Raw genomic sequence first — 20,185 nt, 5'->3', positions numbered from 1 at the left:
ATGTTGATTCGCCTAAAAGAGGGTGCAAAATCTAGGCGACATTAACATAGCTTCGCGCGTGAAAAGGTTAAATTTATCTTGACAAAATTCTGACGAGCAAGTTGAAAAATACGGTGCCGCCCTTTATTTAAACACTCACTTTTAATTAAATGCTACTAATAGAAGAAGAGTAAAAAATCGAGTGCCATGGCATTTTAATAGAGGTTTTATGGTGGTTGGAGGTAGATTACAGCTTCACTAGGATGTTTTAGTATTGCAACGAAATTATATGTTATTGTTTCATCATTTTCTCTTTTGGTCTCAAAAAGCACAAATTTTTTTCATATTTAATTAGGTTACGAGTTTGCATATTTTTACACTAATACTTTTGTCCGTACAGAATAAAACTGCCAAGTGTTTCTGATATTTCTCGTAAATCAGAGACATTTAGGATGGTGAAATATGTTTGAAATGCTAGAAAGATTCCTGTGTCACTTTTGCAACTAACCACTTTGTGTTGCAGCGCTACTACCCCTGCGGTCTCTATGGCCGAATCAACCACATCCCCTGTTTCTACCCAAAAGTAAGGCAATAACATGTAAACTTTCAAATTGTTTTTTTTGGTGTGGAAGCAAGCTGTGGCAGTTCTGACATTTTAAAATTGCTAAAACTGCAATGAAATTATATGTTATTGTTCCGTCAACTTTTTTGTGGCTCTTCAGAAGCAACAAATTATTTTATTATATTTAATTATATTATGATTTTGTATATTTTATGCAAACACTCTTGTCCATTAAGAAAAAAATTGCTAAGCGTTTTTGATATTTCTTGTAAATCAGAGACAATTACGGTGGTTAAATATGTTTGAATTCCTAGTAGGATTGCTGTGTCGCTTTTGTAACTAACCACTTTGTGTTGCAGAGCTACTACCCCTATTGCATCTGCAGCCAAATCAGCCGTGATAGCAGCAATTACCACAACTATGACTCTGGCAACATCATCAGAAATCTTCAAGTTCACAATACCTATAGCAATAAAAGAAACGGATGAGAAGTCTATGAAAATTTATGTTGCTGTGGTGCTGAAATCGGTGAGTCAATTCATCATCACCAATCTATAGCAGTAGGTTTGCACTAGATGATTGGTTGGTTGTCATGAAATAATATTTTTGCGATAAAGTGATACCGAATGATTTCCTTCAATTTAGACATACCCTAAACTCTCATGTAAAAACCGTACCTGTGAACCTTAAATTTTGTTTAAAATATGGAAGTGCAGCCTATAAACACAGCCTAAAAATTATATCTGTAAATTTCTCACTATGTTTGTGGTAAAGGTAACTTTAAAAAATAAGACGCTAGGAAATGTTCAGCACTTGTACACATGTAATGAAGTCATTAGTCATGGTCACTGTCATGTAGCATCTCCAGCACATGATTCCACCTGTTGGTTGCTTCTCGTTGATGCCAAAAACTGCAGTAGAGTTTCAGTGGGTAGTTTCCGAAGATACATAGCCTACAGACTTTTAAATTCAAAGTCGGCATCATATTTTCCCCTTATTGTGTACATGTATCAAGTTACTCTCACAGAGAGCTGCATTTCTGTGGGCTTGTGTTTCAGATTCAAGACACTCTTGATCAAGGGAACACAACTCATAATTTTCAAGAAGTTGAATGCATCAGCTTAACCGCTGAAGATTTTGAATGCAAAGTTGTTTCAACACCGAAAGTTATTTCAACACCAAAGATTGTTTCAACACTAATTCCTGGCAGTAGATATCGACGCGCTGCAGTGGATTATCAGGACTTGCTTGCAAGAATTGGGAATACCATGAATCAAAATATCAAGAAGAAAGGATTGACTCCAAACAATACTACCCAAAAACCCAGCTTAAGCATTGCACAAGATGTTCCTGAACTGAACAGTCACCATTTCACCATACCATCGCTTGTCACTAACGCATCACAATTGTCTGATAAATCATGGGTTATTGTCCGTGTGGCTATCATCAAGTCGGTAAACTATTATCATTCCTCAAAACCATTATATATAGTTGTGTCTATTATATATAATTGTGTCGTTGCAGCGAGTTATTGTATTGCATTATCATATCGCCATGATATGCAACAGTACTGCACTATGGCATCACCATGGTATGCAACAGTACTGCACTATGGCATCACCATGGTATGCAACAGTACTGCACCATAACATTACTATGATAATCACAGTACTGTTCCGTAAAAATACCATGGTATGTTATCACCATTGTATCCCTGTGCTAAAATGCAATGCAATTATGTAATACACGGTTGTACATACCTGCTTTACTAATTACAGCAATTCATAATATGGTCTCTTAAAATTGCTCTCTTATATGTAGTTTTTCTTGCGTACCAAGTTTTCACTTGTAGTTGTACTAAGCTTTAAACAGATTGAAAAATTATTAGTTTGTTTCCTGAAATGTTTTTAATTTCAAACAAGAAGCTGACAGTATTCTGAGCAAGTCCTTGATCAGGTGTGAAGGTATTGGATTGAAACATTTCAAAAACCAGATTTTATTTTTTATACTTCCGCAATAGAGAACTGCCCCAATTTGGTGTAGCAGCATATTATTAAGTTCTTGGTTGCTTTTCTTTGCAGCTAGAATTGGCGTTCAACAACTTTTCTGAATCCCAAAATGTAACATGCCAATCACTTAATGACACAGAATATGAATGCAACGCCATTTCTTCCTGGATTCCCAAAAACGATCATGACTGGATAACACATATCGCAGAGATAATTAAAAGCGAGCTAGATCGGCAGATCAACTCAACTATATTAAACGGAGTGAGCGAGTACGCAGATCGTGTTGACGGATGGAACACAAGTCAAACAATCAGCTTGAATAATTCACAACCACTTATTATCGACCAAGACTCGCTTAACAAATGGGTCAAAAGCACATCATCCAGGTAAGGTTATGATGATATACATACTTCTCAGTCTCACAAAAATAAACAAAATGGATTCAGTTTTGTTTATGTTTAACTTTGTTGTGTATTAGCCTCCGTGAAAAGCACAGTGAGCTCTCAAATCAATCTCATTGTCACTTTTGTTACTATTAGCCTTAGCCTTAGATCAATGTTTCTGTAAGTTGGAAATATATTTAAAGATGAACTTACACAAAATTTTAGTAGATTTTATTGGAAAAAAACTTCACTAAATTGAACTTCTTTTCATTTAAATACAAATCATACTATGAAAAAAGAAACTATATTTCGTAGTTGTGTTAAACGATTGTGCAGACAGGAGAGTATAATTCTTAAAGCAATTCAACCCATAGTAGCAACTCAACAATTCAACAAGCAATTATAATGCATTGACACAAATATAAATTACTAGTTTGTCACTTTATGCTTGGACATTGTCTAAAATATTTATGGATGAAACTTATCCTCAACTAAAATATTGTAAGATTCTATTTGAATGCTCCACTCTTAAACCATAGCTGTCATGTACAACTTTTATTGTATTTACTAGGTAAATCAGACTCGCTGATTCCGATTTTGTACTCAAAATAAAGATTAGTCCACTAACTTTCAGAGTAATGAAGGCTTTTTCACAGCGTTTTAATATCGGTCTCGAAAACAACACGATCGGCACAACAAGCTCCGCCCATAAATACGGGAGATAGCCTAGTTTTTTAGGAACAGAAGTGACGTAGGGATGTTTAGACCGATTTAGAATAATAGAGATGGGTGTTTTAAAATCCATAAATATCTAAATTCAGCCTTAAAAATAATCTCAGTCATTTCTGAAAGGTAGATAAGCTATTTAGCATTGCATATTTAAAAAAGCGCGATAACAACGCTAGCTTGTGATAAAACCGCGCTGTTGAGCTCATTTTTTTCGGCGTCCAGCCTATTTAAACGTCATGTAACAAGCTACGAGCATTTTTAAATAGTTTATATACCTTTCATAAAAGACTGCGATTATTTTACAGGCTGGATTTAGATAATATTGGGTTTTAAGACAGCCATCTCTATTAATCTAAATTGGACTAAACATTCCTAACTTCCGTTCCTGAAAAAGCTAGGTTTCATCACATATTTATCGGCGGAGCTTGTAATGCCGATTGTGTTGTTTTCCAAACGGATATTGAAACGCTTTAAAAAAGCCTAAATGACTTTGAAGGTTAGTAGACCAATCTTTATTTTGAGTACAAAATTTGAATCAGTGTGTCTGATTTACTTAGTAAATACGATAAAAGTGATAGTTATGGTTTAATAGAAGGGCCAGCCTCTGTCAAAAGTGAAAAGCAAAATACGCTCCACCCTTTAATTGAACATGACCACTATTTGACCGCCACTTTGACATTTTTTGATCTTTACGGAGCCGTAACAGTGAGTGATCAGCAGGAAACTGTCTACAAAATAACACTAACAATGGCTTGGTCACAACAATTATAATAATTTGTTGTTTTGTTGTTGCTACAGTGGTTGCTATTGTTTTAGTGACAGCGTACCTCAAAAGATCGATAGTCACAATCCTCAGAACTACACTCTAATTCCATGTGGTTTATAATCTTACTTGTAGTCTTTGGAGAATATTGATGAAGAGAATATTTTTCAGAATTATTGCACAGTGTAAAAGCAGCCTTTATAATGGTGTATTCTAACTTTAAAACATTAAAAGCATATTTAAAATTTAAAATCTTACGTCCATTTTCTAACTGTAAGCCTGATGATTTTTTTTCTAAAACTTTAAAAGCAACACCATCGATATAATACTGGTACCACGACAATATTTTATAATCTAAGTAGTTCTTTGTTTAACTCATTCTGACACTTTGACGTACACGTATATGAAATACAGTTTAGCAAAAATCCTGAGCCTGGTGGCATTAATGTTGATCTGCCTGAAGGAGAGTGCAAAATCTAGGCAACATTAACATTGCTTCGCGCACAAAAGGGTTCAAATTATCTTCATAAAATTCTGACAAGCTAATAGAAAAACACGGTCTCACCCTTTCTTTGAATGCCCACTTCTAATTAAATGCCACTATGAAGGAAGGTTTGAAAAATCGAGTGTCATGGCATTCAAATAGAGGTTTTACGGTAGTTGAAGGTAGATTACAGTTATTCTAAGAAGCTTAAGTACTGCAACCAAATTATATGTTATTGTTCCGTCATTTCCCTTTTAGCTCTCAAAAAGCATCAAAGTTTTCTTTCATGTTTAATTATTTTACGAGCTTGTGTATTTTTATGCCAATACCCTTGTCCACACAAAATAAAACTGCAGAGTGTTTCTGATGTTTTTCTTAAATCAGAGACATTTAGGATGGTTAAATATGTATGAATTTCTAGAAAGATTCGTGTCTCGCTTTTGTAATTAACAACTTTGTGTTGCAGCGCTGCTACCTCTACTGCCTCTATCGCCTCTACTACCTCTACAGCCGAATTGACCACAACTACAAGCGCTGTCCCAACAAAAAAGTAAGGCAACAACCAATCAACTTTCAGATTCATTTTTACTTTTTTGTGTGGAAGCAAGCTGTAGCGGTTTTGACACTTTGACATTGCTTGGAGATAAACTTACACAAAATCTTAGTAGTATCTATCAGAAAGTATCAGTATTTTTCCTATGTGATGGTTTTTGATGTTTGAGGTGGTCTGACTGCCAGCATGTTTTAAGATTAAAATCTTCAAAACTTGATTGCGGTTAAAACGCTCAGATTCAAATGAAAGTGTGATCAGGACATCTATAGTTGCTCTTCAGCAAAGTGACTGACCAGATGGAGACTCATAAAGTTGCATGCTGAACGCAATAGCCGACATTAATAATTAGAGAGACAGACACCCTCGCAATTAGTGACGTCATTTCAGCACGTAATTTTCTTCTGAGCAGTTTAACCACGATCAAGTTTTACTGCCTCCTGGCAGTCAGATTACGTCAAGCATCAAAAACAATAGCAAGTGATAGAAAAATGCAGATACAAGTATCTTATAGCCTGAAACATAATTATATAGGTAATGGTAAGTTCATTACCATCCATTACTGTAGATGTAACAGTAGATATATCCATTACTGTAGATGTAACTGTAGATATATCCATTACTGTAGATGTAACAGTAGATATATCCATTACTGTAGATGTAACATGCTCCTGCATACAGGTAATCAGAATTACTGTGTCTAAAGCTCAAATTTTAGTTTAATTTAAGTAAAATACTTCATTTAAGCCTGACAAAAACAGAACAATGTAAATATTCACTTCATGCGCTAAACCGTTAAACAAATAGGTAGCCTTTTATTTTAGCTGTGAGCTAAAACATTGTTTTTCCAAAGTTAGTCATTAATACTGATAAAAAGAAAATAATAAATTTGTATAAGTGCATTAATTAAGATTTAATTAATTATTGCATTAATTATTTCCAATAATGTTTAGTGGTAATAGCTACTCCACTTTGTCTCTTTGTGGTATTTCTGACATTTATAAACTCGCTTCATTTTTACAAAATTATATGGATTTATCAGGTGAGCAGTTTATTTATGATCCAGATTTTAAAGGTTAAACCTCTGAACATCATTCAAACATATAAACCATTATTTGAATTTAATTTTCAACTTCATTTAAAAGTTTAAGTTAATATAATTTAAACATTCAATTTATGTTTTGAGCATTTAAATTTTTATTATTACTAGAGAAATACTTGTATCTAAGCCACATTCCAAATTTATTGGAAAGTTTTGTTGCACCATTGCATTATCTGTCTAAAGTCAACTTGACAGTTGTTGAACATAAAACTACATTTACAAATGAGATTTTTTACAATTAGGTTTGAATTAGTTTTTAGTGCCGCAAGTAACTTAACTTCACTTTATCGAGTTTTGAAACCTGTAACCTTGGTGCGTTTGAGAAGATTATGTCAAGAAGTCAACTGAGCAAAATTTGCAGGATCAGCGGAGCTCTATGTCATGATAAGAATTTACATGCTTATTTTACATATTTCATGCCATAAATACAAATTACCAAAAATATTATATACCAGGTAGATATTTGCAAGGTCAAGCGTGTTGCACTTACTTGAGAATATGAACTTTATTTCCGCAATGTTTGTGCAGTGCCAGTGCCTCATATGTGCGGTGCCAGTGCCTTGTATGTGCGTTGCGCTTGTGTTGTATGCGCCTTTTACCGACCTAAGATGCACTGTTATCGTATAATGCATTAAAACAAATATAAATTATTACTTTGTCTCTCAATGCTTGGACATCGTCTAAATTGTATGTGAATTGTGTAAAAAATTATGTACAAGACTTATCCTCAAATCAAATATCGTAAAGCTCCCATTTAAATACGACCTTTATTTGAACCTCCAACCCTAATAGAATGTCAATATAGAAGTGCCAGTAGCTATAAATAGCGAAAAGCAAAATTAAGTGCCACCCTTTAATTGAACCTCAGTACTATTTGACGGCCACTTTTGGCATTCTTTGATCTTTGAGAACCCATAACAGAAAGTGATCAGTAGAAAACTGTCTACAAAATTGTATTAATAATGACTCGGTTACATCAATAAAAATTAATTGTTTTGTTGTTGCTTGAGTGGTTGCCGTGATTTTAATGATAGTGTACCTGAGAAGATCGATAGTCACAATCATCAAAACTGCACTCTGATTCAAAGTCACTATAGGTCTAAATTCTATCCATTGTTTTCAGAATTGTCCTTAATAAGGTCTTACCTGTAGACTTTGAAGACGTTTTGATGGACGATGAGAATACACTTCAGAAACCCTGTACAGCGTAATAGCAGCCCTTATTATGGTGTATTTTAACTTTAAAACGTTGAAGACATCTTTACGAACTAAAAATGTTATGTCCATTTTCTAACTCGCAAGCTTGATGATTTTTTATTTAAAAATTTGAAAGCGACACTATCAATATAATAATTGTACCAAGCCAATATTTTGCAATCAAAGTAGTACCTTGTTTAACTCGATCTGATACTTCGACGTAAATGGAAAACGTTTCAGCAAAAATGCTGAGCCTGATGGCATTATTGTGGATCTGCCTGAAGGAGAGTGCAAAATCTCGGCAACATTAACATTGCTTCGCGCACAAAAGGGTTCAAATTATCTTCATAAAATTCTGACGAGCTAATAGAAAAACACGGTCTCACCCTTTAATGGAATGCCGACTTCTAATTAAATGTCACTATGAAGGAAGGGTTGAAAAATCGAGTGTAATGGCATTCAAACAGAGGTTTTACGGTAGTTGAAGGTAGATTACAGTTATTCTAAGAAGCATAAGTGTTGCAACCAAATTATATGTTATTTTTTCGTCATTTCCCTTTTAGCTCTCAAAAAGCATCAAAGTTTTCTTTCATGTTTAATTATTTTACGAGCTTGTGTATTTTTATGCCAATACTCTTGTCCATACAAAATAAAACTGCAGAGTGTTTCTGATGTTTTTCCTAAATCAGAGACATTTAGGATGGTTAAATATGTATGAATTTCTAGAAAGATTCATGTCTCGCTTTTGTAATTAACAACTTTGTGTTGCAGCGCTGCTACCTCTACTGCCTCTATCGCCTCTACTACCTCTACAGCCGAATCGACCACAACTACAAGCGCTGTCCCAACAAAAAAGTAAGGCAATAACCCATCAACTTTCAGATTTATTCTTACTTTTTTTGTGTGGAAGCAAGCTGTAGCGGTTCTGACACTTTGACATTGCTTGGAGATAATCTTACACCAAATCTTAGTAGTATTTATCAGAAAGTATCAGTATTTTTTATCCCATGTGGTTTTTTTATGTTTGAAGTGACTCGACTACCAGCATGTTTTAAGATTAAAATCTACATATTTTGATTGCGGTTAAAACGCTAAGATTCAACTGAAATTGTGATCATTACATCTATAGTTGCACTTCAGCAGAGTGATTGACCAAAAGGAGACTCGTAACGTTGCATCATGAACACAATAGCTGACATTAATATCTAAAAAGACAAGCAGCCTTGCAACTAGTGACATCATTTCGGCTCGTATTTTTCTTCCGAACCGCGATCAAGTTTTGATCTTAAGCCATCCTGGTAGTCAGATTTATAATCTAGCTATGTTGGTTGTTCAAAGCTAGTCATGAATACAGATGACACCCTGGTAGTCAGATTATATCAAACATCAAAAACAATAGCAAGTAATAGGAAAAGGCTGATACTTTTTGGTACATTTTAGCAAAATTTTGTTTAAGTTATCTTATCGCTGGCAAAATGGTTATATGGGTAATGATACTTTCATTAGCAGCCACTACTGTAGATGTAACATGCTACTGCAAACAGGTGATCAGAATTATTGCATCTAAAGCTCAGTCTGGTTAAATTGAGATAAAATCCTTTATTTAAGACTGACCTCCACTACTTCACAACAGAGCGCAACTGCAGCCAATTCAACCACCACTACAACCGCTTCTCCCACTACAACTACTGTTGAACCGGCTACCTCTACTACTTCAAAACCGAGCACAACTACAGCCAATTCAACCACCACTCTAACCGCTTCTCCCACTACAACTACTGTTGAACCGGCTACCTCTACTACTTCAGAACCGAGCACAACTACAGCCAATTCAACCACCACTACAACTGCTTCTCCCACTACAACTACTGTTGAACCGACTACCTCCACTACTTCAAAACCTAGTACAACTGCAGCCAATTCAACCACCACTACAACCGCTTCTCCCACTACAACTACTGTTGAACCGACTACCTCCACTACTTCAAAACCGAGTACAACTGCAGCCAATTCAACCACCACTACAACCGCTTCTCCCACTACAACTACTGTTGAACCGACTACCTCCACTACTTCACAACAAAGCACAACTACAGCAAATTCAACCACCACTCTAACCGCTTCTCCCACTACAACTACTGTTGAACCGACTACCTCCACTACTTCAAAACCGAGCACAACTACAGCCAATTCAACCACCACTACAACTGCTTCTCCCACTACAACTACTGTTGAACTGACTACCTCCACTACTTCAAAACCGAGTACAACTGCAGCCAATTCAACCACCACTACAACCGCTTCTCCCACTACAACTACTGTTGAACCGACTACCTCCACTACTTCAAAACCGAGTACAACTGCAGCCAATTCAACCACCACTACAACTGCTTCTCCCACTACAACTACTGTTGAACCAAATACCTCGACTACTTCACAACAGAGCACAACTAGCGCCAAATCAACCACCACTACAACTGCTTCTCCCACTACAACTACTGTTGAACCAACTACCTCGACTACTTCACAACAGAGCGCAACTGCAGCCAATTCAACCACCACTACAACTGCTTCTCCCACTACAACTACTGTTGAACCGACTACCACTACTACTTCACAACCGAGTACAACTAGCGCCAATTCAACCACCACTACAACCGCTTCTCCCACTACAACTACTGTTGAACCGACTACCTCCACTACTTCACAACAGAGCGCAACTGCAGCCAATTCAACCACCACTACAACTGCTTCTCCCACTACAACTACTGTTGAACCAACTACCTCGACTACTTCACAACAGAGCGCAACTGCAGCCAATTCAACCACCACTACAACTGCTTCTCCCACTGCAACTACTGTTGAACCAACTACCTCGACTACTTCACAACAGAGCGCAACTGCAGCCAATTCAACCACCACTACAACTGCTTCTCCCACTACAACTACTGTTGAACCGACTACCTCCACTACTTCACAACAGAGCACAACTAGCGCCAATTCAACCACCACTACAACTGCTACTCCCACTACAACTACTGTTGAACCGACTACCTCCACTACTTCAAAACCGAGTACAACTGCAGCCAATTCAACCACCACTACAACTGCTTCTCCCACTACAACTACTGTTGAACCGACTACCTCCACTACTTCAAAACCGAGCACAACTACAGCCAAATCAACCACCACTAGCAACAATGTTTCCCCTAAAAAGTAAGGCAATAATCCATAAACTTTCAGAGTTTTTATGTAGAAGCAAGCTGTAGCAGTTCTCATATTTTGACTTTGCTTGGAAATCAACTTACACAAAATTTTAGTATTTTCTACCGGAGAGTATCTGTATTTTTCATCATATGCGAATATTTTTAACGTTTCAAGTGATCTGACTACCAGCATGTTTTAAGATTAAACTTCACAAAACTTGATCGGGGTTAAAACGCTAAGATTCAAACGAAAGTGTGATCATTACATCTATAGTTGTACTTCAGCAAAGTGACTGACTTAATGGAGACTCGTAACGTTGCATCATGAACACAATAGCTGACATTAATAACAAGAGAGACAGGCAGCCTCGCAACTAGTGACATCATTTCGGCTCGTATTTGTCTTCTGAGCAGTTTAACCGCGATCAAGTTTTAATCTTTAACCATCCTGGCAGTCAGATCACATCAAACATTTAAAAAAGTAACAAGTGATAGAAAAAGTGATTATTAGTGAAACTTAGTTTAAGTTACCATATAGCCTCTAACATGGCTATATGGGTAATGATACTGTTATTAGTATCCGTATTGTAGATGTCACATGCTACTGCAAACAGGTGATCAGCATTATTGTGTCTAAAGCTCAAATTTTGGTTAAATTTAAACAAAATTCTTTATTTAAGCCTGACCAGAACAGAACAATGTAAATATTCACTTCATGTGCTAATTTGTTAAACAAATAGCCTGTTATTTTAGCTATGAGCTAAAACATTGTTTTTTTCAAAATTAGTTAAGAATACTGGTGATAAAGAAAGTGATAAATTTGTATAATTGCATCAATTAGGATTTGATTAATTTTTAATGCATTACTCAGTTTTTTAAATGTTTAGGCCTAATAGCTACTCCACTTTGTCACCTTGTTGTATTTTTGACATTTATAACCTTGCTTCATTTTTACAAAATTATATGGTGTTATCAGGCTAGCAATTTATTAATGATTCAGAATTTTTAAAGACCAAACCTCTGAACATTATTCAAACACATGAAAATTTAATTTAAACTAAGCTTTTAGTTTCATTCATAAGTTAAATTTAATGGCCATTGTTTGATTGACAGTGTACCCAAGAAGGTTGATTGTCACAGTCATCAGAACTGCACTCTGATTCCAATTCACTATGGTCTAAATTCTATCCATTGTTTTCAGAACCGTCCATAATAAGGTCTTACTTGTAAACTTTGAGGGGTTTGGATGAGCGATGGCACTTCAGCAACAGTGTACAGCATAATAGCAGCTTTTTTATGGTGTATTCTGACTTTGAAACGTTAAAAATATCCTTAAAAATTAAAAATGTTATTTCCATTCTCTAACTTTTAAGTTTTACGATTTTTCTTTGAAAATTTGAAAGCGACACCATCAATATAATAACGATTCTACGCTAACATTTTATAATCAAAGTAGTTCCTTGTTTAACTCGGTCTAAAACTTCGACATATATAAAAACTGTTTAGCAAAAATCCTGGCATTAATGTTGATTCGCCTAAAAGAGGGTGCAAAATCTAGGCGACATTAACATAGCTTCGCGCGTGAAAAGGTTAAATTTATCTTGACAAAATTCTGACGAGCAAGTTGAAAAATACGGTGCCGCCCTTTATTTAAACACTCACTTTTAATTAAATGCTACTAATAGAAGAAGAGTAAAAAATCGAGTGCCATGGCATTTTAATAGAGGTTTTATGGTGGTTGGAGGTAGATTACAGCTTCACTAGGATGTTTTAGTATTGCAACGAAATTATATGTTATTGTTTCATCATTTTCTCTTTTGGTCTCAAAAAGCACAAATTTTTTTCATATTTAATTAGGTTACGAGTTTGCATATTTTTACACTAATACTTTTGTCCGTACAGAATAAAACTGCCAAGTGTTTCTGATATTTCTCGTAAATCAGAGACATTTAGGATGGTGAAATATGTTTGAAATGCTAGAAAGATTCCTGTGTCACTTTTGCAACTAACCACTTTGTGTTGCAGCGCTACTACCCCTGCGGTCTCTATGGCCGAATCAACCACATCCCCTGTTTCTACCCAAAAGTAAGGCAATAACATGTAAACTTTCAAATTGTTTTTTTTGGTGTGGAAGCAAGCTGTGGCAGTTCTGACATTTTAAAATTGCTAAAACTGCAATGAAATTATATGTTATTGTTCCGTCAACTTTTTTGTGGCTCTTCAGAAGCAACAAATTATTTTATTATATTTAATTATATTATGATTTTGTATATTTTATGCAAACACTCTTGTCCATTAAGAAAAAAATTGCTAAGCGTTTTTGATATTTCTTGTAAATCAGAGACAATTACGGTGGTTAAATATGTTTGAATTCCTAGTAGGATTGCTGTGTCGCTTTTGTAACTAACCACTTTGTGTTGCAGAGCTACTACCCCTATTGCATCTGCAGCCAAATCAGCCGTGATAGCAGCAATTACCACAACTATGACTCTGGCAACATCATCAGAAATCTTCAAGTTCACAATACCTATAGCAATAAAAGAAACGGATGAGAAGTCTATGAAAATTTATGTTGCTGTGGTGCTGAAATCGGTGAGTCAATTCATCATCACCAATCTATAGCAGTAGGTTTGCACTAGATGATTGGTTGGTTGTCATGAAATAATATTTTTGCGATAAAGTGATACCGAATGATTTCCTTCAATTTAGACATACCCTAAACTCTCATGTAAAAACCGTACCTGTGAACCTTAAATTTTGTTTAAAATATGGAAGTGCAGCCTATAAACACAGCCTAAAAATTATATCTGTAAATTTCTCACTATGTTTGTGGTAAAGGTAACTTTAAAAAATAAGACGCTAGGAAATGTTCAGCACTTGTACACATGTAATGAAGTCATTAGTCATGGTCACTGTCATGTAGCATCTCCAGCACATGATTCCACCTGTTGGTTGCTTCTCGTTGATGCCAAAAACTGCAGTAGAGTTTCAGTGGGTAGTTTCCGAAGATACATAGCCTACAGACTTTTAAATTCAAAGTCGGCATCATATTTTCCCCTTATTGTGTACATGTATCAAGTTACTCTCACAGAGAGCTGCATTTCTGTGGGCTTGTGTTTCAGATTCAAGACACTCTTGATCAAGGGAACACAACTCATAATTTTCAAGAAGTTGAATGCATCAGCTTAACCGCTGAAGATTTTGAATGCAAAGTTGTTTCAACACCGAAAGTTATTTCAACACCAAAGATTGTTTCAACACTAATTCCTGGCAGTAGATATCGACGCGCTGCAGTGGATTATCAGGACTTGCTTGCAAGAATTGGGAATACCATGAATCAAAATATCAAGAAGAAAGGATTGACTCCAAACAATACTACCCAAAAACCCAGCTTAAGCATTGCACAAGATGTTCCTGAACTGAACAGTCACCATTTCACCATACCATCGCTTGTCACTAACGCATCACAATTGTCTGATAAATCATGGGTTATTGTCCGTGTGGCTATCATCAAGTCGGTAAACTATTATCATTCCTCAAAACCATTATATATAGTTGTGACTATTATATATAATTGTGTCGTTGCAGCGAGTTATTGTATTGCATTATCATATCGCCATGATATGCAACAGTACTGCACTATGGCATCACCATGGTATGCAACAGTACTGCACTATGGCATCACCATGGTATGCAACAGTACTGCACCATAACATTACTATGATAATCACAGTACTGTTCCGTAAAAATACCATGGTATGTTATCACCATTGTATCCCTGTGCTAAAATGCAAGGCAATTATGTAATACACGGTTGTACATACCTGCTTTACTAATTACAGCAATTCATAATATGGTCTCTTAAAATTGCTCTCTTATATGTAGTTTTTCTTGCGTACCAAGTTTTCACTTGTAGTTGTACTAAGCTTTAAACAGATTGAAAAATTATTAGTTTGTTTCCTGAAATGTTTTTAATTTCAAACAAGAAGCTGACAGTATTCTGAGCAAGTCCTTGATCAGGTGTGAAGGTATTGGATTGAAACATTTCAAAAACCAGATTTTATTTTTTATACTTCCGCAATAGAGAACTGCCCCAATTTGGTGTAGCAGCATATTATTAAGTTCTTGGTTGCTTTTCTTTGCAGCTAGAATTGGCGTTCAACAACTTTTCTGAATCCCAAAATGTAACATGCCAATCACTTAATGACACAGAATATGAATGCAACGCCATTTCTTCCTGGATTCCCAAAAACGATCATGACTGGATAACACATATCGCAGAGATAATTAAAAGCGAGCTAGATCGGCAGATCAACTCAACTATATTAAACGGAGTGAGCGAGTACGCAGATCGTGTTGACGGATGGAACACAAGTCAAACAATCAGCTTGAATAATTCACAACCACTTATTATCGACCAAGACTCGCTTAACAAATGGGTCAAAAGCACATCATCCAGGTAAGGTTATGATGATATACATACTTCTCAGTCTCACAAAAAATAAACAAAATGAATTCAGTTTTGTTTATGTTTAACTTTGTTGTGTATTAGCCTCCGTGAAAAGCACAGTGAGCTCTCAAATCAATCTCATTGTCACTTTTGTTACTATTAGCCTTAGCCTTAGATCAATGTTTCTGTAAGTTGGAAATATATTTAAAGATGAACTTACACAAAATTTTAGTAGATTTTATTGGAAAAAAACTTCACTAAATTGAACTTCTTTTCATTTAAATACAAATCATACTATGAAAAAAGAAACTATATTTCGTAGTTGTGTTAAACGATTGTGCAGACAGGAGAGTATAATTCTTAAAGCAATTCAACCCATAGTAGCAACTCAACAATTCAACAAGCAATTATAATGCATTGACACAAATATAAATTACTAGTTTGTCACTTTATGCTTGGACATTGTCTAAAATATTTATGGATGAAACTTATCCTCAACTAAAATATTGTAAGATTCTATTTGAATGCTCCACTCTTAAACCATAGCTGTCATGTACAACTTTTATTGTATTTACTAGGTAAATCAGACTCGCTGATTCCGATTTTGTACTCAAAATAAAGATTAGTCCACTAACTTTCAGAGTAATGAAGGCTTTTTCACAGCGTTTTAATATTGGTCTCGAAAACAACACGATCGGCACAACAAGCTCCGCCCATAAATACGGGAGATAGCCTAGTTTTTTAGGAACAGAAGTGACGTAGGGATGTTTAGACCGATTTAGAATAATAGAGATGGGTGTTTTAAAATCCATAAATATCTAAATTCAGCCTTAAAAATAATCTCAGTCATTTCTGAAAGGTAGATAAGCTATTTAGCATTGCATATTTAAAAAAGCGCGATAACAACGCTAGCTTGTGATAAAACCGCGCTGTTGAGCTCATTTTTTTCGGCGTCCAGCCTATTTAAACGTCATGTAACAAGCTACGAGCAATTTTAAATAGTTTATATACCTTTCATAAAAGACTGCGATTATTTTACAGGCTGGATTTAGATAATATTGGGTTTTAAGACAGCCATCTCTATTAATCTAAATTGGACTAAACATTCCTAACTTCCGTTCCTGAAAAAGCTAGGTTTCATCACATATTTATCGGCGGAGCTTGTAATGCCGATTGTGTTGTTTTCCAAACGGATATTGAAACGCTTTAAAAAAGCCTAAATGACTTTGAAGGTTAGTAGACCAATCTTTATTTTGAGTACAAAATTTGAATCAGTGTGTCTGATTTACTTAGTAAATACGATAAAAGTGATAGTTATGGTTTAATAGAAGGGCCAGCCTCTGTCAAAAGTGAAAAGCAAAATACGCTCCACCCTTTAATTGAACATGACCACTATTTGACCGCCACTTTGACATTTTTTGATCTTTACGGAGCCGTAACAGTGAGTGATCAGCAGGAAACTGTCTACAAAATAACACTAACAATGGCTTGGTCACAACAATTATAATAATTTGTTGTTTTGTTGTTGCTACAGTGGTTGCTATTGTTTTAGTGACAGCGTACCTCAAAAGATCGATAGTCACAATCCTCAGAACTACACTCTAATTCCATGTGGTTTATAATCTTACTTGTAGTCTTTGGAGAATATTGATGAAGAGAATATTTTTCAGAATTATTGCACAGTGTAAAAGCAGCCTTTATAATGGTGTATTCTAACTTTAAAACATTAAAAGCATATTTAAAATTTAAAATCTTACGTCCATTTTCTAACTGTAAGCCTGATGATTTTTTTTCTAAAACTTTAAAAGCAACACCATCGATATAATAACGGTACCACGACAATATTTTATAATCTAAGTAGTTCTTTGTTTAACTCATTCTGACACTTCGACGTACACGTATATGAAATACAGTTTAGCAAAAATCCTGAGCCTGATGGCATTAATGTTGATCTGCCTGAAGGAGAGTGCAAAATCTAGGCAACATTAACATTGCTTCGCGCACAAAAGGGTTCAAATTATCTTCATAAAATTCTGACAAGCTAATAGAAAAACACGGTCTCACCCTTTCTTTGAATGCCCACTTCTAATTAAATGCCACTATGAAGGAAGGTTTGAAAAATCGAGTGTCATGGCATTCAAATAGAGGTTTTACGGTAGTTGAAGGTAGATTACAGTTATTCTAAGAAGCTTAAGTACTGCAACCAAATTATATGTTATTGTTCCGTCATTTCCCTTTTAGCTCTCAAAAAGCATCAAAGTTTTCTTTCATGTTTAATTATTTTACGAGCTTGTGTATTTTTATGCCAATACCCTTGTCCACACAAAATAAAACTGCAGAGTGTTTCTGATGTTTTTCTTAAATCAGAGACATTTAGGATGGTTAAATATGTATGAATTTCTAGAAAGATTCGTGTCTCGCTTTTGTAATTAACAACTTTGTGTTGCAGCGCTGCTACCTCTACTGCCTCTATCGCCTCTACTACCTCTACAGCCGAATTGACCACAACTACAAGCGCTGTCCCAACAAAAAAGTAAGGCAACAACCAATCAACTTTCAGATTCATTTTTACTTTTTTGTGTGGAAGCAAGCTGTAGCGGTTTTGACACTTTGACATTGCTTGGAGATAAACTTACACAAAATCTTAGTAGTATCTATCAGAAAGTATCAGTATTTTTCCTATGTGATGGTTTTTGATGTTTGAGGTGGTCTGACTGCCAGCATGTTTTAAGATTAAAATCTTCAAAACTTGATTGCGGTTAAAACGCTCAGATTCAAATGAAAGTGTGATCAGGACATCTATAGTTGCTCTTCAGCAAAGTGACTGACCAGATGGAGACTCATAAAGTTGCATGCTGAACGCAATAGCTGACATTAATAATTAGAGAGACAGACACCCTCGCAATTAGTGACGTCATTTCAGCACGTAATTTTCTTCTGAGCAGTTTAACCACGATCAAGTTTTATTGCCTCCTGGCAGTCAGATTACGTCAAGCATCAAAAACAATAGCAAGTGATAGAAAAATGCAGATACAAGTATCTTATAGCCTGAAACATAATTATATAGGTAATGGTAAGTTCATTACCATTCATTACTGTAGATGTAACAGTAGATATATCCATTACTGTAGATGTAACATGCTCCTGCATACAGGTAATCAGAATTACTGTGTCTAAAGCTCAAATTTTAGTTTAATTTAAGTAAAATCCTTCATTTAAGCCTGACAAAAACAGAACAATGTAAATATTCACTTCATGCGCTAAACCGTTAAACAAATAGGTAGCCTTTTATTTTAGCTGTGAGCTAAAACATTGTTTTTCCAAAGTTAGTCATTAATACTGATAAAAAGAAAATAATAAATTTGTATAAGTGCATTAATTAAGATTTAATTAATTATTGCATTAATTATTTCCAATAATGTTTAGTGGTAATAGCTACTCCACTTTGTCTCTTTGTGGTATTTCTGACATTTATAAACTCGCTTCATTTTTACAAAATTATATGGATTTATCAGGTGAGCAGTTTATTTATGATCCAGATTTTAAAGGTTAAACCTCTGAACATCATTCAAACATATAAACCATTATTTGAATTTAATTTTCAACTTCATTTAAAAGTTTAAGTTAATATAATTTAAACATTCAATTTATGTTTTGAGCATTTAAATTTTTATTATTACTAGAGAAATACTTGTATCTAAGCCACATTCCAAATTTATTGGAAAGTTTTGTTGCACCATTGCATTATCTGTCTAAAGTCAACTTGACAGTTGTTGAACATAAAACTACATTTACAAATTAAAATTGGCAAAAGTTCATTTGTTAAAGAAAATTTGAGATTTTTTACAATTAGGTTTGGATTAGTTTTTAGTGCCGCAAGTAACTTAACTTCACTTTATCGAGTTTTGAAACCTGTACCCTTGGTGCGTTTGAGAAGATTATGTCGAGAAGTCAACTGAGCAAAATTTGCAGGATCAGCGGAGCTCTATGTCATGATAAGAATTTACATGCTTATTTTACATATTTCATGCCATAAATACAAATTACCAAAAATATTATATACCAGGTAGATATTTGCAAGGTCAAGCGTGTTGCACTTACTTGAGAATATGAACTTTATTTCCGCAATGTTTGTGCAGTGCCAGTGCCTTGTATGTGCGTTGCCAGTGCCTTGTATGTGCGTTGCCAGTGCCTTGTATACGTGCGTTGCCAGTGCCTTGTATGTGCGTTGCGCTTGTGTTGTATGCGCCTTTTACCGACCTAAGATGCACTGTTACCGTATAATGCATTAAAACAAATATAAATTATTACTTTGTCTCTCAATGCTTGGACATCGTCTAAATTGTATGTAAATTGTGTAAAAAATGATGTACAAGACTTATCCTCAAATCAAATATCGTAAAGCTTCTATTTAATACGACCTTTATTTGAACCTCCAGCCCTATTAAAATGTCAATATAGAAGTGCCAGTAGCTATAAATAGCGAAAAGCAAAATTAAGTGCCATTCTTTAATTGAACCTCACTATTATTTGACGGCCACTTTGGCAATCGTTGAGAACCCATAATAGAAAGTGATCAGTAGAAAACTGTCTACAAAATAATACTAATAATGACTCGGTTACATCAATAACAATAAATTGTTTTGTTGTTGCTGAAGTGGTTGCCATGGTTTTAGTGATAGTGTACCTGAGAAGATCGATCGACACAATCATCAAAACTACACTCTGCTGCAAAGTCACTATAGGTCTAAATTATATCCATTGTTTTCAG

The 20,185-nt window shown here is 35.1% G+C and overlaps 1 protein-coding gene across 1 annotated transcript in view; it reads left to right on the top strand.

The window, feature by feature from the left end:
• The first annotated feature begins 524 nt into the window (after window positions 1-524).
• Window positions 525-20,185, top strand: part of LOC137402462 (mucin-2-like) — a 32,886-nt gene continuing 13,225 nt past the window's right edge. The window contains exons 1-12 of the mRNA XM_068088963.1: window positions 525-562; window positions 901-1,069; window positions 1,600-1,995; window positions 2,623-2,936; window positions 5,376-5,459; window positions 8,530-8,613; window positions 9,367-10,974; window positions 12,990-13,049; window positions 13,388-13,556; window positions 14,087-14,482; window positions 15,110-15,423; window positions 17,864-17,947. Coding sequence (XP_067945064.1) covers window positions 525-562; window positions 901-1,069; window positions 1,600-1,995; window positions 2,623-2,936; window positions 5,376-5,459; window positions 8,530-8,613; window positions 9,367-10,974; window positions 12,990-13,049; window positions 13,388-13,556; window positions 14,087-14,482; window positions 15,110-15,423; window positions 17,864-17,947 — 3,716 coding nt within the window. The remainder of the gene's footprint in view (window positions 563-900; window positions 1,070-1,599; window positions 1,996-2,622; window positions 2,937-5,375; window positions 5,460-8,529; window positions 8,614-9,366; window positions 10,975-12,989; window positions 13,050-13,387; window positions 13,557-14,086; window positions 14,483-15,109; window positions 15,424-17,863; window positions 17,948-20,185) is intronic.

Source organism: Watersipora subatra, chromosome 8 (assembly GCF_963576615.1).
Source record: "Watersipora subatra chromosome 8, tzWatSuba1.1, whole genome shotgun sequence".
In the NCBI taxonomy this organism is placed as follows: domain Eukaryota; kingdom Metazoa; phylum Bryozoa; class Gymnolaemata; order Cheilostomatida; family Watersiporidae; genus Watersipora; species Watersipora subatra.
This window is presented reverse-complemented; position numbering and strand designations above follow the sequence as displayed.